The sequence below is a fragment of the Petaurus breviceps genome, unplaced genomic scaffold, assembly GCF_028583685.1.
Source record: "Petaurus breviceps papuanus isolate PSGF00001 unplaced genomic scaffold, PetGlider_PUasm1.0 90556, whole genome shotgun sequence".
Lineage (NCBI taxonomy): Eukaryota > Metazoa > Chordata > Mammalia > Diprotodontia > Petauridae > Petaurus > Petaurus breviceps.
The window spans coordinates 619,126-644,625 of NW_027187273.1; the positions used below are offsets into that span (position 1 = coordinate 619,126).

The 25,500-nt window shown below is 37.5% G+C and overlaps 1 protein-coding gene and 1 long non-coding RNA gene across 2 annotated transcripts in view; one reads left to right on the top strand and one right to left on the bottom strand.

Annotated features, from left to right (window-relative positions):
- Window positions 1-3,544: 3,544 nt before the first annotated feature.
- Window positions 3,545-5,388, bottom strand: LOC138142296 (uncharacterized). The gene is made up of 2 exons (XR_011163397.1): window positions 4,849-5,388; window positions 3,545-4,802 (listed from the first exon to the last, which is right to left on the bottom strand). It is a non-coding gene; the product is annotated as an uncharacterized lncRNA (long non-coding RNA).
- UGGT1 (UDP-glucose glycoprotein glucosyltransferase 1) overlaps window positions 5,357-25,500 on the top strand; it is a 128,473-nt gene continuing 108,329 nt past the window's right edge. The window contains 3 exon segments of the mRNA XM_069063350.1: window positions 5,357-5,730; window positions 5,733-5,843; window positions 24,446-24,575. Of these exon segments, the coding sequence (XP_068919451.1) occupies window positions 5,493-5,730; window positions 5,733-5,843; window positions 24,446-24,575 (479 nt within the window). The 5' untranslated portion in view covers window positions 5,357-5,492.

Here is a 25,500-nt window from a genome sequence, read left to right on the forward strand (position 1 = left end):
CTGGCACAGAGATCTGAGTCCAAAGAGCCAAAATGTGATCTGATAGATGTCAGGGGATGGCCTAGACTTCCTCAGCCTTGAATTCTGAGCTCTGAAAAAATTTCAGATGCTGGCTGCTCAAGGAAGTCAGAGCTGAGTGGTCTCCGTCCCGAGGCAGAGGATTTTCCAGTTTTTGGGTCTTGGGACAATGACACAGAATGCTATCTATCTAGCCTCAGCTTTTAAAGGGATGCGAAGCAGACAATGGTTAGGTATTATGTAAGCAAAAACTTGCAGAGGACACAAGCAGTGATTGGTCAGTACACACCTTGAAATTCCCGCCACCGCCAAGTCTCTGGCAGTCTGCTGACTTCTGTGAGGGAGAGCTAATTGGGTGATGTGAGAGAATGGGGCTAGGTTATTATGAAGTCCACCTGCTCTTCATTTCTTATAGCACAATAGTGGAATACTATTATTCCATAAGAAATGATGAGCAGACAGATTTCAGAAAAACCTGGAAAAACTTACATGAACTGATGCTGAGTGAAGTGAGCAGAATCGGGACAACATTATACACAATAACAGCAACACTGTGTGAGGATAAACTTTGATAAGACTTAGCTCTTCTCAGCAATACAATGATCTAAGACAATTCCAAGGGACTCATCATGGGAAAATGCTATCCACATGCAGAGAAAGAACTATGGAGTCTGAATGCAGATCAAAGCATTTTATTTTCTCTTTTTTGTTGTTTTGTTTTCTCTTTCACATGGGTTTTCCCTTTGGTTCTTATTCTTTTACAACATGACTAATATGGAAATATGTTTAATATGATTGTGTAAGTATAGCCTATATAAGATTACATGCCATCTTGGGGAGGGGGTAAGGAAGGAGGGCAAATTTGGAACTCAAAATGTTATAAAAGAAAATGTTGAAAACTAAAAATAAATTGAAAAAAAAAAAGGTGTGATTGCTGCCCTGTTTCCACAACCATTACCTTGCAAGTACCCAAAGAACCAGGTGCCCCTGCCCCTATTTCATAATTTCATAAATTAATTATCAACTCACAAGACAAAGAACTGCATATCAATATCACTACAGAAAGATATGTTCTTACTGTGATTAAAAAATGACTGACATAATATGTGGAAAACAATATGGCAACAAAATAAAATAGATTTGTCAGCAGATTGTTGGAAAATGCATTGAAAATTTTGTGAAGTTTTGGAGAAACAAGCATAAGAGCAAATTGTATCATCTGTGATATTTGCTATATTGTTAGATGAAAGTAAAGATTCTAACATATCTCAGTTTATGTTATCCTAATGAAATACAAAAGAGTTACTTTTGGGGGGAACCAATAAAGGAAAGCTGTACCAGAGAAGAAATAATCTTAACAGTAAATCAATTCTTCAATAAAAACTATAATTTATGGGAAAAATTTATGGGAAAAAATATAGCCTCTGATGATGCTTTGACTGGAATAACTGATAAGGTTGCTGAGCCAACACTCACATGTGAAATTCATTCACAGTATCATACAAAGGCATGCCATTGCAACAAGTTGGAACCAAGAGTGTACAAAGTGTTACAGGATATCACTTATAAATAACAAATCATTAAAAAAGTAATGAGATGGGGAGTGACCATGAAATTATTTTGTGCCACATAGAATGTTGGCTATTGTGTGGCAAAATGAAAAAACTGTTAATTTACTAGGGAAACAAGATAACCACAAGTCCTGAATTTTGAACCAATAAAATTTCTGAACCAGCAATAGATGTATTTTAAACCAGAGGCACAATTAATCCTTTAATTTGCAAATCAGGGGCCAAATGGACCAGTGTAACTGAAGTAACCAGTCAAATTCAGTGCTTCCAATGTGTACAAAGTCACCTGATACAGCCAACGTAGGAACATTCCACAGATACATTCAATGTCTTGTAATCCTTAGGCACATCAGTGACTATGAATTAACTAATACAAAGACAGGAGGCAAAACAAGATTCTGTTCTGTTTCTTTCTAAATATAGAAAGCCTTTAATTGCTCTCTGCAAAGGTATATGATCAAAATTTTTTAAAAGGCAAAAAATAAAATAAAACTTCAATAAAATGTAATTAAATTGCATTAGTATTAATCTTCACATTTTGTGGTGTTTTCCCCACAACCCTGATGGGCAATATAAATATATTATCTGTATTTTACAGAAAAGGGACCAAGGCTCTGAAAATTTAAGGTACTTGTTTGCAATCACACAACTAGAAAGTGTCTGAGGTGGATTCAAACCTAAATCTGCTGTGCTTTATCGATTACACCAAGTCTTCTATCACATGCCAACCCCTGCTAAATCATTTCCCACAGGCCTGAAGTTCCATTCAAAGCACCCATTCTTGACTGTTGAAAAAGAATTAGAATTTAAAGAATTAACAGGATTATTATCTGTAAACAGATGCTGACCAAAATCCATGTTCATATAAAAAAATAACTGAACATAAAAGATACCAGGAAATAGAGACTACATCATTCACTGGAGAGGTATATCAGTTAATAACAGGAATAGTTTATAAGGCAAATAACCTTAGGAAGGGGAAGAATTTTTTCAATAGAGCTGCTAGAATAGATGTGAAAGTAAATTGTTGTTGATAAAAGTACAATGGTTTTTGCCAAACTGCCCCACCCCAATATCTATTTTAGTATTTTTGCATATTTTCACATATGGCGAAATAGGAGGAAAATGGACTAATTTTGGGAATGTTCATCTTTCTTCAAATAGAAAATTCTAAATTTACAGAAAAAGCAAGAGAGAAAAAAGAGTAAAACAAAACACTGCCAGATTTCAGCAGTATCCCTTAATAATCCTGTCCAACTAACTCTACACTTCACATAATATTTAGCACAAAACTGGGATCTCTGAATTAGCAAATGTCCAGAGGAAAAAAAGGGAGAATTGCATTTCTAGAAATTCTGTAGCATCACTTAGCACTCCTTAGCTTAGTACAGTATCTAGCACATAGTAGGTGCCATAAAAATGTTTATTCCGTTTCAACTAACTCAGTATTTTTATAAATTCTACATATCTTCCATTCACATGAGACCAAATAGATACCAGAACTGTGTGCGAGTTAAGAAGTGATATTTTCTTGGGCAGCTCTTCTGAAGTAGTTTCCAATATAGAAAAAGTTCACTTCATATGAAAAATAAAATAATCACACTTCATGTAATGTTCTAAAATGGTTACTTTCATTTAGAAAAGTTATTATTTTAGTTATAGATAATAAAGTGTAACAAGCTTCCATCAATGAAGAAGACTAACTCTAAGGAATAGTAAAACCACATGATTAGAGGCAGAGTTGTCTGTCAGTCAATGAGCATTTATGAAGCTCTTACACAATGCTACCCACTGTGCTAAGTCCTGGATATACAAAGGCAAAATATAGTCCTTATTTTCAAGGAGCATACATTCTAATGGAAGACGAGCTTAAAGTAAACATGAAGTCATTCAGGAATAATGCATGGCAACACATAATTATCAAAAATAAGTTCCAGAAGCATGGAGAATAATCACAGTGTACATTAATATAATGCTTTAAGATTTGCAATGTGTTTTACACATATTAATTCATTTGATCCTCACAATAACATGACGATAAGGTAGATACTATTATTATTCTCATTTTACAGATGAAGAAATCGAAGCTAAAAATTTAGGTGACTTATCAAGGATCACAAAGTTAGTAAGCAGCTGTGGCAATATTTGAATTCAGGTCTTCCTCAATCCAAGTCCAGTCACTCTATTTACCATGTCACTTAGTTAGCTTCAAAACAAAGGAAGGTGAAAATGGACAAAGTATCTTTATCATGTTCCCCCAGGCTTTTTAAAATTACTATGTTGAAAGTTTTGTTTAGTGGTAAAAATTTAAAGCCTTAAAGAAAAGACTGCTTTAGAGAGATAGTCAATAAACATTAAGAGCCTACTATGGCACACTATGCTAAGCACTGAAGACACAAAGAAAAGTAAAAGACAGTCTTTGTTCTCAAATTCACAGTCTCATGGGGAAGACAAGAGGCACAAAAACGTGCGCAAGCATCGCTATATATGGCGAAGGAAATAATCAGCAGAGGCAAGGCAGTAGACTTAAGGGGGACTGGAAAAGGCTCCCTGTAGGGTGTGGGTTTTTATCTGGGACATAAAGAAGTTGTATGCACCTGGAATGCTTCCTTTAATCAGTAGGTCATTAGGGTATGATGACTTGCACACACCAAGGCAAGGCCTCTATGTAGCTAAAACTTTTTATAGTCCCAGATGACCAGATCTTACCACACGCAATTTTGTGGCTAGGTCCTTCTAGAATAGTGTTTCTCTGCCACAATTTTTCTTCACATTCACAGTATGGGGAAACTTTACCTAAAAGACAAATTGCCCCAGGATCTGATTGACCTCAGCTTCAATGAGACCCCTTCCTGGTCATCTGCATCATTTCATCTCAATGTCAAACCTGAACTAAGAGAGTAAACGCGTATAGGTTTTTACTAGGTAGTCCTCCTTGGCATTCAAAGTACTAAAGGGGGCAAAGAGAACGTAAACAAAAACAAATAAAACAAAAGGGTCAAGGAGAAGATAAAACAGAAATCCCAAGCATTTCTTTTCTCCTCCAGAAGGTTAAAGTCTCAAGTTTTGTCTTGGATAGCTCTCCTAAGATGGGCAGTACTAAGGAAAAAAGGGGAACTGAAGCAAAACAATATTTTGGAGAACAAAAGTTATAGTAATCTTTCCACAAACCTGCTTGTTACATTTTAAAATTACTACAGCTGTGAGAAAACCCTCAAGTTAAAAACCAAGCCCGGTCAGTGCATTTAGATGAAGACACCTCATCTAGTCAGAAATGCAAGCGATTGGGGCTGACGCTTTCTTTCCCATTTAGAACAATAGTAATAATAGCACTTTAAGGTCTGTCAAGGGTGTTGCAAGTGTCTGTCTCCCGATCCCCTGCGTTTTCGCTGGCTGACCCCCAGCTTCTCAAAAGTCTCTTTCCCTTTCTGCAAGCCTTTCCCAGTCCTCCTCCACACGGGATGCCTTCCTTCGGAAACTACCGCTTTCATCTTGCTTGCACACAGCCGTTTGCGCGTCGTCTCCCCGTTAGACTGCGAGCTCCTTGAAGGCAGGGTCGGGTTTTGCCTGGCTCGGCACCCACGCTTTGCTGAACAACCTTGGCAGGGAGATGCTTTTACTAGCCCTCTGGCTACGGGGGCCGGGCCGGGAGCGGGGGCCGTCGGCTGGGCTGAGCTCCGCCGCCCGTGGCCAAGCAGCCTGGTCCCCTCCGTCGCCCTGCTCCAGCCAGAAAACGCGGCGAGTCTGCTAACCTAGGCCGATCCCCAAAAGAAGGCCTGTAGCGGAAGGGAGGCGGAGGCAAGGCAGGAAACAATAACTGAAGCCCAGCACGTGCGCGGCGAGGAGGAGGCCGCCTGCGGGCCCGAGAAGCCGAGGAAGGGCGTGCAGGTCCCCGGATTGAAGATGGCGGCAGAGCGACGCTCTGGCAATTTTGTGCCCCGCGCTGCCACTCGGTGGCCGGAAGTCTTCCGCACACGCGGAAGCGGAAGTTTAGGTGGTCGGCGACCCGGGTTGTTTGCTGCTGTCTCAGGCCAGCCTCGGAGAGGAGCCGGTGCCGGCGGACGAGGCAGAGTGGGGCGGGACAGGACGGGAGCGGAGCGGAGCGTGTCAGCTGCTCACTGGAGCGGCAGCCGCAGCAGCTCCCGCCCCCCCGAGCGCCGTCGTGGTCGCGGGCGGAGCGTGAGACCAGCTCCGGGATGAGCAGGAGGAGGGAAGGAGGCGGCGGTTGTGCCGCAGTTGCGCGCCCGGTGACAGGTACCTGGGACGGGCGGGTGGGAGGCGATGTGAAGGCAGAGGCAGATGGCAGTCGGGCTGGGGGAGGGGAGGGAGCGAGGACTGCAGTGCCGGGGCTAGGGCCGGAGACTTAGGCGGCCTGGCTCCTGGCCTCAGTTTATTCTCCGGTAGAATGGGCGTCGCAGAGGGTGCATCAAGCGGCGACTTGATGGGGAAGAGGTGCGTGCACGTGCTCCCAAGGCTGCGGACAGAGGGAGTGAGAGGGTCAGCGGACCCTGTCTGCTGGGTCACCTTGAGCATGTACTGTCTCCGTGCCTCAGTTTCCTTGGCTGTGAGGTGGAGTTAGTAATGACTTCCCACCTCTTACCCATTTCTGGCAGGAGGGAATGGTTTCCAGGCAAAGCTTTCTGGGGAACTGTTTTGAGGCACTTAAGTGTTGTATAAGTTGTTAATTATGTGTTTAATAATGCAGACCCTTTAAAGGGACTTTGATATCCACTGTTGAAAAGTACAATAAAAGTGCAAAAGTGGGGAAAGCTGTTAGCTAACATTTCTATAGCACTTTAAGGGTTGCAAAGCACTTACATATGTTGTTGCCTTTGACCTTGATAACAAGCCTGTGAGGTAGGTTCTATTATTATCCCCATTTTACAGTTGAGTAAACTGAGGCTGAGAGAGCTTAAGTGACTTGTATGGTGTCACACTTTTCTGGTGTCTGAGTTACAGTTGAATTTACAACTTGATTGCAGGTCCATCACTCTATCCATTTCCCTACCTTATTTTAGACCAAACTTCATATAAACAAATGGTGAGTTCAGGAGGTTTGAGGACTTGAAAAGGTCTTCATCCTTTGGAGATGCTGAGGCTTTAAATAAAAATTGGACATGAATATTGCTTCTTTAATCTCATAGTTTGTTAGCCAGATGTGGGATAATGAGGTTTCATTTTCATATTGCACTGACCTGGCAGAAGCTCAAGGTCTGCACTGCCAGAGAGTCATTTCAGTAATCTGGACTTGTCTGTTGGCTCAGATATAAACTTAATAGTATTTTGCATCTTTTGCCAAGTTTGGAAGTTAGCATATCTTTTCTGCATATTTCAAGTTTGTGTTATTATTTCATTAAGTACAGACCCAAAGGGAGATTAGCACTCTGATAACAGTAGTGCAATTTTGATCCCAGGATGGCCTTGTTGTTTTAAAAAGTGTCAACTTTTCATGAAGAATTTTTGAAGACTTGCAGTTGCATCTTGTTATAATGATTGGGCTTCCCATTCTGTTTGCACATAGTCTTTAGAATTCATTTTAGTGATCTATAGCATTCTCAGTAGTCAATTAAACTAAACAAAGAGCACTTTGTACAGCAATTGAGTATCTTATTTTCAGTTGCCTTTAATACATGTTTGTACAAGTGCTATGCATGTAACTTTAATTTTTCATTGAAATTGTAAGGCATCTTAATAAATGGTTGTTTCCTCTTATTCTAATTCCCCAACAAAACAGATTTGCCAGTTAAATAACATTTTGTTTTAATTTTTATTCTCAGAAAACCAAAATTATCACTTAAAAATAACCCTTACTATAGTGTTCTCTTTCTTCATTTATGTTAAAACCCATTTAATAAAATGAATCTGGTTGTGTCTGCATGGCTTGGCATTACTGTTTATTTTTATAATTTTAATTGTAGTTTTTATTGTTACATTTTTCAAGAAATTCAAAGCACTCCTCATCTTATTATTAACGGTATTAGGGGGGAAGGGAATGACAGGGGGGATGATGGAAGGTAGGGCAGGCTGGGGGGGAGGGAAGTTGGAAGCACTCACTTTTGAAAAGGGATGGGATCAAAGTAGAGAATAGAACAAGTGGGAGGTGGGATAGGAGGGAGGGAAATATGTCAGTCTTTTACAATATATCTACTATGTTATGTGCATTAGCCACACATGTACAAACTATACTGAACTGCTTATCTTCCCAGTAAGGGTGGCTGACAAGGGAGGAAGGGAATGAATCTGGAATTCAGAGTTTTAAAATCAAATATTCATATATATATATATATATATATATACACACACACACATATATATATATACACATATATATATATATACACACTCACACACACTATTATGCTATTTTACATTTAATTGGGAAATAAGATATACAGGCACTGGGGCTTAGAGATCCACTGGAAAAGTTGAAAGGGGTATGGGAGAAGATATGGGAGAGAGCAGATTGGAGGAGGGGATATCCTGTGGGACTGCTATTTTGGGGAAGAACGAGGAGAAAATTTGTAACTCAAAATCTGGCAGAAGTGAATGATGTAAATCAGAAGTTAAAAAAGCATTTTAAAAAAACCAGTATTAAGTAGCTGTTTATATAAAACTAGCCTCCAAAGTTATGTTTAACTTTAAATTCATGATTATAAGATTTTTAAAGGTTCAGAAAGTTGACAGGGCAAATAAGTGTCAGAGCCAAAATTTGATTTCATGGCTTCTTATTCCATATCTAATGTATTTTCCATTCCACCAGGATGAATCTCTGTCCTCATTGTCTCTCTGTACATTAATAGTGGGAAGATACTGCTTCCATTTACAGATGAAAAAATTGACCAGTATTTGGTAGTGCTTTGCATTTAGGAGGCTGTAGCACTGTGGTGCTCTCAGTCTTGCTATGTCAAATTGCAAGTTACTGATTGATGAGAGAGCTCTGTGTTTCTAAGTAGCACATGTCGTCACCCATACTTCAAGAGCTTTTGAGAGGAAAAAAATTACTCAGTAGGCTGTGGGGCTTTTTTGGTTTGTTTTTGCCAAGCTTTTACCTCATGCCTTTTGTGATAGTAGGAACCTCTCCTTTCTATCCCTCCTCTACCATAACAGGTTTTTAGTGACTTTTTGTTGTAGAATCAAGAGTGGGGCAGTCTGTCTTCTGAGAACCATTACTCTGTAATTCATACCTTTTTTACTCATTTCTTTTTTCCCCTCTCCTCTTCCTATCTTAGTTCATTAAAGTATATGGACTGTTATTATTATAATGCCAGGGAATCTTAGGGTACAAATTATATATAGAATAGACAAATTGTAGATATGTAGACTTATTTTCTTTATTTAGTATGGCACAAGTTTAAAGCATTAATGCAATTTTATTCCAAAAAGCTGTCCATTTTTCACTACCCTCATATTTTCCCCCTAACCCGAGCTCCTTTCCTTTCTTAATAGTTTATTCCATTTCCATTCCCCTTCCCACTCCCACTACACCAAATCCTAGCTTGAGCTTTTAAAAATTTCCTTAGATTGTCACATTTAACCCCTTGACTTCAGGTTATAATTGCTCATCTCTTAAGTCTTTTTAGTCCAAACTTGTTTTCCCCATTTTCTCAGTACTAACTGGACTTCTCTTACCCTTTTCTGAATCTAAAAGGATTTGAATGCCAGTGATAGTAACCATCTTAGGACTTTCAACTTCCTCATTAGTATGTATTGACTTTTTAAAAATTCACTTTTATTTTCAGTTCCAAATTCTGCCCTTCTCTCCACACTCTCCCCCAACCACCGAGAATGCAAGAAATACAATACTCATTTTACATACAAAGTCATGAAGAAGCATGTTTGCATTAACTATGCTCTGGAAAAAGGGGGAAAAAACAAAAAAAAGAAAGGAAAAATATATACCTCAATCTGCACTGAGTTCATCAGTTCTCTATCTGGAGGTGGATAACATTTCTCATCATAAGTCCTTTGGAATTGTTGTGGATCATTGTATTGATCAGAGTAGCTAAGTCTTTTGTAGGTGATTATCATTACAATATTGCTGTTACTATGTAAATTGTTGTCATTCTGCTCTCTTTACTTTGGATCAGTTCATAGAGACTTACCAGGTTTTTCTGAAACCATCCCCTTCATAATTTCTTAATTTCATCACTTTCATATTCCATATGTTCAGCTTTCCATATTCTAACATGTTCAGCTGTTCCCCAATAGATGGACATTGCTTCAGTTTCCAATTCTTTGCCACTACAGAAAGAGCTACTATAAATATTTACACATATATGTATATATATATATATATATGTATAGGTCCTTTTCTTTTTTCTTTGATCTCTTCAGAGTATTGTACCAACTTTTTAAGGTTACATATCCAGGCTTTCATTTCTGGGCTACTGTTTCTTCCACCTTATTCCAGGCCTAGCACAAAGCCTTGTACACAGTAAATACCTTGTCCTGTGCTGAATTGATTCTTCAAGCAAATGGTATAATGTTAACGTCTACAGTCTAATTATAATGTAATCTTTCTGGTTTCAGCTAAGCTAGTTATATTTTTATTTTAGGAAGTATAAATCTGTCAAGTGTTAATGACATAATTGACTATATAAATAACAATAATAAAATTGTGATTGTATCTGTAGATGCAGAAAAAGCTTTTGACAAAATACAACACCTTTTTCTTCTAAAAACATTAGGAAACACAGAAATAAACAGATCTTTCCTTGACATGGTAAATAGTACATACCTAAAACACTGACCTGCCAAATCAACCAATTCCAGATCTATACCAGCTCAAGGCATCTTCCTCCTCCTGCTGCCAGCCCAGTTTCTCAGTGGAATGTGGAAAATCTTCAGTGCAGAGAGCAACCCTCCCTTTAACTTCGAGCCTTCCATCTCCTGCCATACTTGTCTTTTGAGGGATGAACATTTTCATACCTGGTCATACCCTTGACATGCCAGTAACTCTGAATTCCTGTAGATCATCATCCAAACTCCACTCCACATTCTGATATTCTCATTCCCACCCACCTCAACCCTACCACCCCAAAGTTTTATCCTAACTCCACCCATTCCTTCCACTGTGCCCTCTGGAATGTCTGTTCCATAGGCAACAAACTTCCTTTCATCTTAAATTTCTTCCTTTCCCACTCATTCCATGTACTAATTGTTATTGATACCTGGCTTTCCCTGATGATATAGCCTCCCTGGCCACCCTTTCCAGTACTGACTGCATCTTCACCCATTCTCCTTGGCTTTTTGGTCAGTGTAGGGGAGTTGGAGTATTTCTGCTCCCCATTGCCACTTCTAGGTTCATTGTCTATTTCCGTCACTCTGTAACTTCTCTTCCTTTGAGGTTCATCTAATCAAAATCCTGGTAGCTGTTGTTTACAGACCTTTAGTTCACTCCCCTTCCTTCCTCAATCAGTTCTATACAATTTTCCTCTCCTTCCCTACTCCAGCCTTCATATTAGGGTACTTTTATATATATATATATATATATATATATATATATGTATTTTTTTTTTCCTCTCAGTTATCCTAACTGCTCAATTCCTCAACATGCTCATAAGCTATGAGCTAATCTTCTACCTCATCTCAGGCACACACAGATAGGGTTATACCCTCCCTTGATCTTGCCATCACCCAGTCCATGTTTAAGAATTCTGAAATTTCTTATCCTACCAAAATTTATTGGCTTTTCACCTCTCTCCCCCCCTTCTTTCTCTTTCCCACTCTCTCCCTCTCCCTTTCTCTCCCTCTCTTTCTCCCTTCTTCCCTTCCTCCCTCTCCTTATATAACCCTACTCTTCATTCACACTGTGACCTCAAGTCCCTAGACTCCTCCATTCTCTCCCAGGCCATCTCCTGTGCTAGCTTTTCTCTCTTCTTTTCCCCATCTTGACTCCTTGGTGAAAAAATTTAACTACACTGTCTTGTTCTCTTGAGTCCCTAGTCCTCTTATCATATTTTAGATTATGCCCAGCCAGGCCTTAGCCTTGTATCACTCCCATTGTTGCCTACACACAGGCTGCTAAATGAAAGTGAATGAAATCATATACTGTTCTGACTAGGTCCACTATAAATTTATGTTATGTAATCTCAACTAGGTCTGTACTGCTGCTAGGTAAGCATTCTGTGTCTTCCTTATCAACTCACTGTCCACTCTCCTCAGCATCTCTTCCAAACCATTTCATCCCTCCTCAAACCTCCTGTGGTTCTCCATCCCCCCACTCTCTCAGCTGTGAACCTTACCTCTTGTTTTACAGAAAAAATTGAGGCCATTCACCATAAGCTCCATCTTCTCCTGTTACTTAGATGGTTTCTGCCACTCTCTTCTCCTTCATCCCTGTTTCATATGAAATGATTTTACTCCTTACCAAAGCTAAACTCTCTTATTGTTTAAGTGATCTCATCCCGTCCCATCACCTCCAATAGATTTCCTTCTCTGTCCTCACCACTCTTTCACCTGTTTCCTTTTTTAAAATAGTATTTTTTTTTCCAATTATGTATAAAACAATTTTTAACATTCATTTTTATAAAATTTTGAGTTCCAAATTTTCTCTCTCCTTCCTTCTCCCACCCCTTCCTAATATGGTAAGCAATTTAATATAGGGTGTGTGTGTGTGTGTGTGTGTGTGTGTGTATGTGTATGTATCTACACACACATATCTTTCACCTATTTTCAGTCTCTCCCTCTCTACTGGCTCCTTTCCTTCTGTCTACAAACATGATCATCTTTCCTCCATCTTGAAAAAAAACCCTCATTCGATCCTTCCATCCCTGCTAACTATCATCCTATATCTTTCCTCCCCATTGTAGCTAAATTGTTTGAAAAGGCAGTCAGCATTAGGTGCCTCCACTTTCACTCTTCTCACTCTTTTCTTAACCCCTTACAATCTTATCCTATCATTCCCCCAAACTTCTCTTTGCAAAGTTACTAATCTCCTGATTGCCAAATGCAGTGGCCTTAGTCATCATTCCTCTTGATATCTCTGCAGCTTTTTGACACCGTTGACTGCTCCTACTTGATACTCTATTCCTTCTAGGTTTTCAGGTCACCTCTCCCTTCTGACTCTCTTCCTACCTATCTGACCACTCCTGTCTCCTTTCTTGCATATTCCTCTAGATCACACCCTCTAACCATAGTGGTCTCTCAGGGTTCTTTCCTGGGTCTTCTTTTCTCATTCTGTACTACTTCACTTGGTGATCTCATCAGCTCCCATGGATTTAATGATCATCTCTCTCTCTTTTTTTTTTAAAGCAATCAGGGTTAAGTAACTTGCTCAAGGTTACACGGCCAGGTGTTTCTGGGTGGGTGCTTAAGTGTCTGAGCCCGGGATTCGATCTCCAGGTCTTCTCAACACTGGAGCCGGTGCTCTTACTCGCTGTGCTACCTGGCCGCCCCATGATCATCTCTATGTGGATGATTCTCAGATCTACCTTTCCTGCCCTAATCTCTCTGATGACCTGCAATCTTTCATATCCAACTACCTTTCAGACATCTTAAACTGGTTGTCCAGTAGACAACTTAAGCTCAATATGTCCAAAACAACTCATTATCTTTCCCTCAAAGCCCTTCCTGTCTCCTACCTTCCTCTTACTGTAGAGGGTAACATGAACCTCCTAGTCCCTCTGGCTCACAATTTAGGAGTTAGGCAGGTGGACTCTCATATTTAATAATATCTACAGTAACTTTAAATGGAATTTCTTTTTCTATTTCTTGATGTTGAGCTTTGTTAGTGACATATAGAAATGCCAATGATTTATGTGGGTTTATTTTATACCCTGCAACTTTGTTAAATTTTTTTATTATTTTAAATAGTTTTTTACTTGATTCTCTAGGATTCTCTAAGTCTATCATCATAACATCTGCAAAGAGTGATAACTTAATTTCTTCTTTGCCTATTCTAATTCTTCAGTTTCTTTTTCTTCTCTTATTGCTAAAACTAACATATGTAGTACCATATTGAACAGCAGCATTGATAATGGGCATCCTTGTTTCACCCCTAATCTTATTGGAAATGCATCTAGCTTATTCCCATTACATATAATACTTACTGAAGGTTTTAGGTAGATACTATAAGGAAGGCTCTGTTTGTTCCTATTTTTGCTAGTGTTTTTAATAGGAATGGGTGTTGTAGTTTGTCAAAAACTTTTTCTGCATCTATTGATCATGTGGTTTCTTTTGGGTTTGTTGTTGATATGATCAATTACAATGATAGTTTTCCTAATATGGAACCAGCCCTGCATTTCTGGTATAAATCCTACTTGATCAAAGTGTCTTATTCTCATGATAAGTTGCTGTAATCTTTTTATTAATATTTTATTTAACATTTTTGCATCTATATTCATTAGGGAAGTTGGTCTATAATTTTCTTTCTCTATTTTAGCTCTTCCTGGTTTGGGTATCAGTACCATATTTGTATCATAAAAATAATTTGGTTGGACTCCTTTGCCAATTTTCCCAAATAGTCTATATAGTATTAGAATTAATTGTTCGTTATATGTTTGACAGAATTTGCTTGTAAACCCTCTGACCCTAGAGATTTTTTCCTAGGGAGTTCATTGATGGCTTGTTCAATTTCTTTTTCTGAGATGGGGTTATTTAAGTTTATTACTTCCTCTTCTGTTAATCTGAGCAATTTTTATTTTTGTAAATATTTAACCATTTCACTAAGATTGTCAAATTTATGGGCATATGATTGGGCAAAATAATTCCTAATTACTGTTTTGACTTCCTCTTCATTGGTGGTGAATTCACCCTTTCCGTTTTTGATACTGGTAATTTTTTTTTATCAAGTTAATCACAGGTTTATTAATTTTATTGGCTTTTTCATAAAACTAGCTTTTTGTTTATTAATTCAGTAGTTTTCTAAATTTCAAATTCATCAGTATCTCCTTTGGTTTTCAGCATTTCTAATTTAATATTTAATTGACAATTTTTAATTTGTTCTTTTTTCTAGCTTTTTCAGTTGTATGCACAGTTCATTGATTTTCTCTTTCTCTATTTCATTCATGTAAACATTCAGAGATATAAAACTTCCCCTGAGAACCACTTTTGCTGTGTTCCATAAATTTTGCTATGTTGTCTCTTTATTTTCATTCTCTTGAATGAAGTTATTGTTTCCCTGATTTGTTGTTTTATCCACTTATTCTTTAGGATTAGATTACTTAGTTTCCAATTAAATTTTTTAATTCAATTTTTAATTTATTAATTTGTTTGTTTCCTTTTAGTTTACAGGATTCAATTCCACAATTCCTTGAATTTCACATTTTGTCCCCCTCCTTCCCTTCCCCCCCCCCATGGCGTCTTATAATCATTATAAAATCAAATAAGAGAATGAAAAAGATCAGGTATTTTGCTTCCACCTGGATATAAATTTAGTTCTTTCTAGTTCTTTCTCTGGATGCACGTTTTTCTCTCCATCATGCGTCTTTTGGGATTGACTTATATCCCTGCATTGTTGAGAAGAGTCCAGTCTATCAAAGTTGGTCATCACACATACGTTGTGTCTGTAATTGTGTACAAATTCTTCCTGGTTCTACTCTTCTCACTCAGCATCAGTTCTTTTAAGCCTCTCCAGGTAAATATGAAGACCGCCTGCTCCCCGTTTCTTATAGCGCAATAATATTCCATAGCATGCATATACCACAACTTGTTCAGCCATTCCCCAATTGATGGACACCCCCTTAATTTCCAATTCTTTGCCACAACAAAAAGAGCTGCTATAAACATTTTTGTACATATGGGTCTTTCTCCCATTTCTATGATCTCTTTGGGATATAACCCTAGGAGTGGTATTACTGGATCAAAGGGTATGAAAGTATTTATAGCCCTTTGGGCATAGTTCCAGATTGCTTTCCAGAAAGGCTGGATCAGTTCACAACTCCACCAACAATGCATTAGTGTTCCAGTTTGCCCACATCCTCTCCAGCATTTGTCATTTTCCTGTTTTGTCATCTTAGCCAATCTAACTGGTGAGATGTGGTACCTCAGAGTTGTTTTGATTTGCATTTCTCTAATCAATAGTGAATTAGAGCATTTCTTCATGTGCTTATAGATAGCTTTAATTTCTTTCTCTGAAAACTGCCTGTTCATATCCTTTGACCATTTATCAATTGGGGAATGACTTGTATTCTTATAAATTTGACTCAGTTCTCTGTATATTTTAGAGATGAGTCCTTTGTCAGAGACATAGGTTGTAAAGATTCTTTCCCAATTTCCCACCTCCCTCCTAATCTTGGTTACATTGGCTTTATTTGTACAGAAACTTTTCAATTTCATGTAGTCAAAATTATCCATTTTACATTTTATAATGTTCTCTAATTCCTGTTTCGTCATAAAGTCATTCCCTCTCCACAAGTCTGATAGGTAAACTATTCCTTGTTTTAGCAGACTGCTTACAGTATCAACCTTTATACCTAGATCATGAACCCATTTAGACTTGATTTTGGTATATGGTGTTAGATAATGGTCTATGTCCAGTTTCTGCCATACTATATTCCAGTTTTCCCAGCAGTTTTTGTCAAATAGTGAGTTCTTATCCCAAAAACCAGGGTCTGGGGGTTTATCAAACAATACATTACTGTAGTCGTTGACTTCTGAATCTCGTGTGCCTAATCTATTCCATTGATCCACTCCTCTATTCCTAAGCCAGTACCAAGTCGTTTTGATGACTGCTGCTTTATAGTACAGATTGAAATCTGGTAAAGCTAGTCCACCTTCCCTAGCATTTTTTTTTCATTAATTCCCTTGATATTCTGGACCGTTTATTCTTCCAGATGAATTTTGTTACTATTTTTTCTAACTCTATAAAGTAGTTTTTTGGTAAATTAATTGGTATGGCACTAAATATATAATTTAATTTAGGTAAAATTGTCATTTTTATTATATTAGCTCTACCCAGCCATGAGCAATTGATATTTTTCCAATTAGTTAGATCTGACTTTATTTGTGTGAAAAGTGTTTTGTAGTTATGATCATACAGGTCCTGGGTTTGTTTTGGCAGGTAGATTCCCAAATATTTTATAATGTCTACAGTAACTTTAAATGTGATTTCTCTTTCTACTTCTTGCTGTTGAGTTTCATTGGAAATATATAGGAATGCCAAGGATTTATGTGGGTTTATTTTATATCCTTCAACTTTGCCAAATTTATTTATTGTCTCAAGCAGTTTTTTACTTGATTCTCTAGGATTGTCTAAGTATATCATCATATCATCTGCGAAGAGTGATAGCTTGGTCTCTTCTTTGCCTAACTTGATTCCTTTGATTTCTTTTTCTTCTCTAATTGCTACTGCTAACATTTCTAGTACCAGATTGAATAAGATAGTGGACACCCTTGTTTCACCCCTGATCTTATGGGAAATGCTTCCAGCTTCTCCCCATTGCATATAATACTTGCTGATGGCTTTAAATAGATGATACCTGTTATTTTAAGGAAGGCTCCATTTATTCCTATACTTTCTAATGTTTTTAATAGGAATGGATGTTGTATTTTGTCAAAAGCCTTTTCTGCATCTATTGAGATGATCATGTGGTTTCTGCTAGTTTTATTGTTGATATGCTCAATTATACTGATGGTTTTCCTAATATTAAACCATCCTTGCATTCCTGGAATAAATCCTACCTGATCAAAGTGTATTATTCTTGAGATAAGTTGCTGTAGTTTTTTGGCTAGTATTTTATTTAGAATTTTTGCATCTATATTCATGAGGGATATTGGTCTATAATTTTCTTTCTCTGTTTTATCTCTTCCTGATTTAGGTATCAGAACCATATTTGTGTCATAAAAAGAATTTGGTAGGACTCCTTCACTAATTTTCCCAAATAATTTGTAGAGTATTGGAATCAATTGTTCTTTAAATGTTTGATAGAATTCACTAGTGAATCCATCTGGCCCTGGAGATTTTTTCCTAGGGAGGTGACTGATGGCTTGTTCAATTTCTTTTTCTGAGATGGGATTATTTAAGTAATTTACTTCCTCTTCAATTAATCTGGGCAATTTGTATGTTTCTAAATATTCATCCATTTCCCTAAGATTGTCAAATTTATGTGCATACAATTGGGAAAAATAATTCCTAATTATTGTTTTGATTTCCTTTTCATTGGAGGTAGATTCACCCTTTTCATTTTTGATACTCATAATTTGGTTTTCTTCTTTCTTTTTTTTTTTTTATCATATTGACTAAGGGTCTATCAATTTTGTTGGTTTTTTCATAAAACCAGCTCTTGGTTTTATTTATTAGTTCAATAGTTTTCTTAATTTCGATTTCATTAATCTCTCCTTTAGTCTTCAATATTTCTAGTTTAGTATTTAATTGGGGATTTTGAATTTGTTCTTTTTCTAGGTTTTTTAATTGCATGCCCAATTCGTTGATCTCCCTTTTCTCTAATTTAATCACGTATGCACTCAGGGATATAAAACTTCCCCTAAGAACTGCCTTTAATGCATCCCACAGATTTTGGTATGTTGTCTCATTATTATCATTCTCTTGAATGAAATTACTGATTGTTTCTATAATTTCTTGTTTGACCCACTCATTCTTTAGGATCAAATTGTTTAATTTCCAGTTAGTTTTTAGTCTGTCTTTCCCTGGCCCTTTATTGCATATAATTTTTATTGCATCATGATCTGAGAATGATGCGTTTAATATTTCTGTCTTACCGCATAGAATTTCCAATTAATTTTTAATCTATCTTTCCATGCTCCTTTATTACATATAATTTTTATTGCATCATTATCTGAAAAGGATGCATTTAATATTTCTGTCTTTTTGCCTGAATTGTGAGGTTTTTATGCCCTAGTACATGGTCAGTTTTTGTGTATGTGCCATGTACCACTGAGAAAAAGATATATTCTTTTCTGTCCCCATTCAATTTTTTCCAGAAGTCTACCATATCTACCTTTTCTAAAATTCTGTTCGCCTCCTTAACTTTTTTCTTGTTTATTGTGAGGTTAGATTTATCAAGTTCAGGGAGGGAGACGTTGAGGTCCCCCACTAATGTAGTTATGCTTTCTATTTCTTCCTGTAGCTCCCTTAACTTCTCTAAGAATTTGGATCCTCTACTACTTGGTGCATATATGTTTTAGTAATGATATTACTTCATTGTCTGTGGTGCCTTTTAGCAGAATATAGTTTCCTTCCTTATTTCTTTTGATTAGATCAGTTTTTAATTTTACTTCTTCTGAGATTAGGATTGCTACCCCTGCTTTTTTTACTTTAGCTGAAGTATAATATATTCTACTCCACCCTTTTACCTTTACTTTCTATGTGTCCCCCTGTTTCAGATGTGTTTTTTTTTTTTTGGCCTTTTGGAGGGCTATTGGGGTTAAGTAACTTGCCCAAGTTTACACGGCTAGTTTTTCAGATGTTTCTTAAAAACAACATATTGTAGGATTATATTTTTAATCCATTCCACTCTCCCCTTCTGTTTTATGGGAGAGTTCATCCCATTCACATTCACAGTCATGATTACTATCTGTCTTTCTCTCCATCCTATTCCCCCCCCCCATTTATTCTTTTATTTCTCCCTTCTCCCTTACCCTCTTCAAAAGGGTTTTGCTTTTGACAATTGCTACCCTCAGTCTTCCCTGTCTTTTATCAGCCTCCATTCCTTTTCTTTCCCTTTTTCCTTACTACTTCTTCCTTCCCTTCTAACCACCCCTTCCCCTTTCTATCTCCTTTCTCTTCCTACTGCCTGTAGGGTAAGTTAGGTTTCTATACTTAACTGGGTATGTTATTTCCTCCTTGAACCAAATCAGATGAGAATAAAGTTCAAACAATGCTCATCTCCCTCTTTTCTTTCCCTCTATCATAATATATTTTTGTGCCTCTTCATGTGATATAGTTTACCCTTTTCTGCCTCTTCCTTTCTTCTTCTCCCATTACAATCCCTTTGCACTCCTTAATTAGGTTTTTTATTATCACATCTGTTAATTTATATCCACACCCTCTATGTGTGTAGCCCTCTTAAATGTCATAATAAAAATACAATTCTCAAGATTTACAAGTGTTGTCTTCCCATGTACAGATGTAAACGGTTTGCTCTTATTAAGTAAAGGTTTTTTTTTAAAGTTTTTTTTCCCCATTTGCCTTGTTATGTCTCTCTTGAGTCTTGTATTTGAAAATCATATTTTCCATTGAGCTCTTACTTTTTCATCAGGAAGGTCTAGAAGTCCCTTATTTCATTGAGTATCCATCTCCTTGCCTGAAAGATTATGCTCAGTTTTGCTGGGTAATTGAAACTTGGTTGTAGTTCAAGCTCCTTTGCCTTACAGAATGTCATATTCCAAGCCCTCTGATCTTTTAATGTAGAAGCTACAAGGTCCTGTGTGAATCTGACTGTAGTTCCATGATATTTGAATTGTTTATTTTTTCTTGGCTACTTGCAGTATTTTCTCTTTGACCTGATAATTCTGGAATTTGGCTACAATATTCCTTGGTGTTTTTAATATGGGATCTTTTTCAGGAGGTGATTGGTGGATTCTTTCAGTGACTATTTTACCCTCTGATTTTAGGACCTTGGGGTAGTTTTCCTTGATGATTTCTTGGAAGATACTGTCTAGGCTTTTTTTTTTCATCATGACTTTTTGATAGACCAGTAATTCTTAGATTATCTCTCCTGTATCAGTTTTCCTGGTCATTTGTTTTTCCAGTGAGATAGTTTATGTTTTCTTCTATTTTTCCATTTTGTAGATTTTGGTAGACTGATTCCAGGTGCCTTATAGAGTCATTAGCTTTTACTTGCCCAATCCTAATTTTTAACAGATTGTTTTCTTCAGCTTTTGTACCTCCTTTTCCATTTGCCCAATTTTACTTTTTGAGGAGTTATTTTCTCCAGTTAGATTTTGTACCTCCTTATCCATTTGACCAATTGTACTTTTTAAGGAGTTGTTTTCAGTGAATTTTTTTTCCCTTTTGTCAACTGTATTTTTAAAAAAATTGAACAATTTTTTTTCTGCCTCTCTAATTTAACTTTTAAAATACTTCTTGAGATTTTCCAATGCTTTTTGGGATTGAGACCAATTCATATTCTCTTTTGAGGTTTCAGATGGGGATATGGTGTCAATGCTGTCCTTTTCTGAATTCATGTTTTGATCTTCCTTGTCTCCATAGTAAGAATCTATTGTCTTTGCTTTTTAAATTTACTTCTTTCTCATTGTGATTGCCGTTTCCTTGGCTTTTAAAGATCCTTCCTTTCATCCCTCCAGGATGTCTTGAACTGGTTTCTGGGGCACCGGGGGGGCTCTGTCCCATGCTTCTTGTACTGGGGCAGAGGGGTATGGTTGCTGACTTTGTGTGCTGTGGCCTCTGATTCTGGCAACTGGAAGCTATATATGTAGCTTACCTCGTGCTGAACTGGAGCTGGCTGTGTGCTGAGACCAGGTACAGTCTTTCTGTGTTTCTTCAGGGTTATACTGAAGCTCAGGGCATGAGGTGGGGAGGAGGGGTGGTCTGGCCATTGGAGGTCTCCTCCTCCCCTGGGGCTGTACTAGTGCACAGGTAGGCTCAGTCACTGGTGCTGTTGTCTGTGACTGTTGTCTGCCAATTCCCCTGGCTGTGCAAGGGCACTCTTGGGATCCTGGTGTTGGTGCTTGCCGTCTTCACCACCCTTGGGCTCAAGATCTCCCACTGATCCGCTGAGATGGGGCTCGCTGCTGGCTTATTGGAATGCCGCCTGTCTTATACTGGTTTCCTTCAGCCAGAGCAAGAAGGACCCTTCCTTCTAATCCCCCTAGCCTCTGGAACTAAAAGACTACCATGCTCTTTCTGCTGGCTCCAGTATTCCAGGATTTCTCCTGTGGCAATATTCTCTGGGTTTTTCAAAGTCAAGAAGGGAGGGTGAGAGTACTTCCTCCTTGCTCAGCCATCTTGGCTCCTGGAAGTTTAAACAGATGACTTTAAAACATTCAGTCTGTGGGCAAATAGCCCCAGGAGTAGCTGCTGCTGTTGCTGCTTTAGGCTCCATGCAGGACTGTTCTCTCTCACTCAGTTCCAACAGACTCCCATCCTTCACCGAGAGGTCTGGGAATCACCACTGCTGCTGGTGATTTAGTCTGCTGAGTTTTGCTCTGGCCCCACTATGTTCAAGTCTGCTGGTGCAGCCCCATGCTCTGGACTCCTCCCAGCCTGGTGCACCAGATCCTTCCTTTTGCCCCTCCAGGCTGTCTTGAGCTGCAAATCTGCCAAACTCTGTCTCTCTGTGGATTCTGCTGCTCTAATATTTGTTCAGATTCACTCCCTACCAGTATCTGAAGGAATTTGTAGTAGAGATCAGGTGAGTCCCTGCTTTCACTTCACCATCTTGCTACTTCACCTTTGGCTCTTTCCCATATCTAAAATACTCTCCCTCTTCTGCTCTAACTACTGACCTCCCTGGCTTCCTTTCAGGCCCAGTTAAACTCCTACTTCCTACAGGAAACCTTCCCCCACCTCTCTTAATTCCAGTGCTTTCCCTTTTTAAATTATTTCATATTTATCCTGTACATAGCTTTTTCATTGTTCAGTCATTTCAGTTGCATCCAACTCTTTGTGACTGCATTTAGGGTTTTCTTGGCAAAGATACTGGAGTGGTTTGCCATTCTTTCTCCAGCTCATTTTACAGATGAAAAAATGGACACAAACAGGGTTAAGTGACTTGCCCAGGGTCACACAGCTAGAAAGGTTCTGAGGCCATTTTAACTCAACACTGTACCACCTAGCACCCCCAAAGAACACAGCTTACTTTGTATATTTTTGTTTGCATGTTGACTCCCATTTAAGGGCCTTGAAGGCAGCAACAGCCTTTTGCTCTTTTTGTATTCCCAGCACTTATCACAGTGCCTGGCACGTAGTAGGTGTTTAATAAATGTTTATTGGATTGAATTAAACATAAAATAGAGCTAAACTAGAGGTCTTTCCAGTGAGATCAGTGGTAAAGCAAGTATGTTTATTGTCATTACTGTGCTAATTATAGTATTGCAAGAAAACTTGTTTGAGAGAGTAAGCACAGGTAAAGAAGAAACAAAATTATCACTTTTTTTGCAGATAATAGTGCACTTTGAGAATCCTGGAGTCAACTAAAATTCATTGAAATAATATCTTTAGCAGAGTTACAGAATATAATTTATAGAACCAAATGAACCCAATAGCCTAATATTTGATAAACCAAAAGACCCTTACCTACAAGGGTAAGGACTCATTATTTGATAAAATCTCCTGGGGAAAACTGGATTGCACTGTAGCAGAAATTAGGTTTACACTATTAACTCTCACCTTATACCAAGATAACCTACTAGCTGTTGCTTTTGAATTTACAGTGGCATTTGGGAAGATTTTTTTTTTAATGTCATAAAAAGCACATTTTGAGATAATGATATCTGTATCTGTCTGATGTAATATCAGTGGAAAAATGTATTTTGGTGGAAATACTATTCTTTTAATTAAATAAAATTGATAAACTTTTATTTAAACAGTTTTTGTAGTGCTGTTTCATTCTTTCACTTTCTCTTGGGTTTTATTTTTAGATATCTAGTTCTGTCAGCTCCATCCTTTTTCAGTTTCTTTTGTGTATTTTTTTTTTGTACAGATTCTGTCTGTTACAGTGATTTCTTACCTAGTTACAGTGATTTCGTACCTAGATTTTTCAAAATCTCAGAATATCTTCAGTCATTTGAAGGGGTGTTATGAAATTAGTTTAGAAAGAAAAAAATAATAAAAAAAATATATGCCATTTACCATTTAAAATAATTAGGATGATGAATGCTAAGTAACTAAAATATTAAGTAATGAAAATACAATTAGTTTTGAATTTATTGCATTATAGTATTAACTTTTCATTCAAGCATCCCCCTCTTTGTTTTGTAGAATTTGGGTTTTTTTGTTTTTTTTTGTAGAATTCAGTTTTGTTTTTTTTACAAAAAATAGTGTGTTGATGAGATTTCTGTTAGTCAACTTTTCCTGAGTGATGGATGATGGAAGCAGCTGATGGGAAATGGAGAGTTATCTAGAAAGTTCTGAGAGATAGCCTGGCCCTTTCCTCCTTTTCTTATACTTTTATGCCCCCTCCCTCCACTCTCCACCTTATTCTCTGATACAGAGACTCTTGCATAGGACACTCCATGCCCTCACTGTGGGCATTTTCATTGGTTGTTCTAGCTTCCTCCTTCAAGTCTCATTTAAAATAATCCCACCTTCTTCAGTAAGCCTCTTCCAGTCCCCATTCTTCATGTTAGTGCCTTCCCTCTGATAGCATCTCTAATTTATGTATGTATCTTGTATATATATATATATATTGTCTCCATTAGAACGTGACCTTGAGGACAAGGCCTGTTTTTGCCTTCCTTTGTATCACCTTAAGACTTGGTGCAGCGCACGTCCATAGTAGGTGCTTAATAAATGCTTGTTTATTTGTTTACTAAAAGTTTTCTGAACTAAAATTAATTGCAATGATTAATTTTGTTTCTAGGAAACTGTATATTCCTCTTGGTAGAAAAATGGGAGATTACCATTGTGGAAGGGGTCATGTTGGGTCAGACATGATTATTTTGGTTGACTTTGCTTTTTTTTTTTTTTTTTTTTGCTATTTGAAAGTGTCTTCTGGGGTAGAGAGTGAGGAAGTTATGTTTGGAAATGATTGTATTATTTTAAAAGCTATTAATTAAGAAAACCACATAAGAAAAATTTTAGGTTTGATTATGTCAATTATTGGTCATTTGTTGACCATCTTGTAGATGTTAAACACTGTACTGTGTTGTATGCCATCCTTCACAGCCTTTCCCTTTTTTTGCCCTCATTTTTGTTACTTTTTCATTCTTGAAAGACTTAACATTCAAAATATATGATTTTAAAATTAAATCTGATGCTTTTTTTTTTTACTTAGGTTTTAACTCCAGAATGGAACTTCTGATTGCACTGTGCCTGTTTATCTCTTCGGTAAAGGCAGATTCTAAAGCAATTACAACATCTCTGACTACAAAATGGTTTTCTACTCCATTATTAATAGAAGCAAGGTAAGAAGCATGGTTAGTTCTTTGACGTGTTTTAGTTAATCAGAAAATAAATTTGACAGGGGATGTACAATAAACCGTTCTGGAATTATCATCATCAAAAGCATTTATTAAGTACCTTCTCAATGTGGAGTTATGCTATATACTGTAGAAAGGAAATTGATTACTGCCTTATGTAAGAAGTGCTTACAGTGATGTGGCGTAGATATTAATAAAATATATTAAATAAAGGCATTGAAGAAATTAAGTTATTTGCATTCTAGCTGAAGTTCAGAATTTTATGTCAGTTACTCTTATTTGGAAGAAGCTTTTTGAGCAAATAGCTGATTGATAAAGAAGGTTTGGAAGGATGGACAAGGAAGGATATTGTAGCATAAAGACTGGGAGGTCATAATGAACAAAGGAAAATAGAGTGAATTTAGGTAATTCCCAATTCTTTATGTTTAATTCCAGTGATTTTTTGGGTCCCTTTCCCTCTGCTGTCTGTGCGCTTGGTACTAAGCAGTATCTTTAAATTTTACAGAAAGCCCCTTTTTGGTGGGAGTGAGACAAATGAAAAGAGAAATGTAGGCATGTTGCCTCTTTAGTGGGGCTTAGTGTGGTGAAGGGAAGATTATGAATTGTTAAAGTTATAGTCACTTTATTTTGCTAAGACCTTTGGATTCTTACTGTTGGCTGTATTTTGATGTGATCATCATAGTTTTTTCTCAGCTTAAACTTTTTTGTTATTTTTACATTTCCCCTCATTTCCCAGAAGAATATAAAAGACTTACTGTGAAATGCTGTGTTTTTTTTTATACATGGACAGCTTGTTTGACGAAGGAGAAAATACTAATTGACTTTTTCAGAAGTCCTTCAGACTTGCCATGTAGTCCCAATACTCAACTCTCTTAAGAATCTCATCTATAATATGATAATGCATACTTAT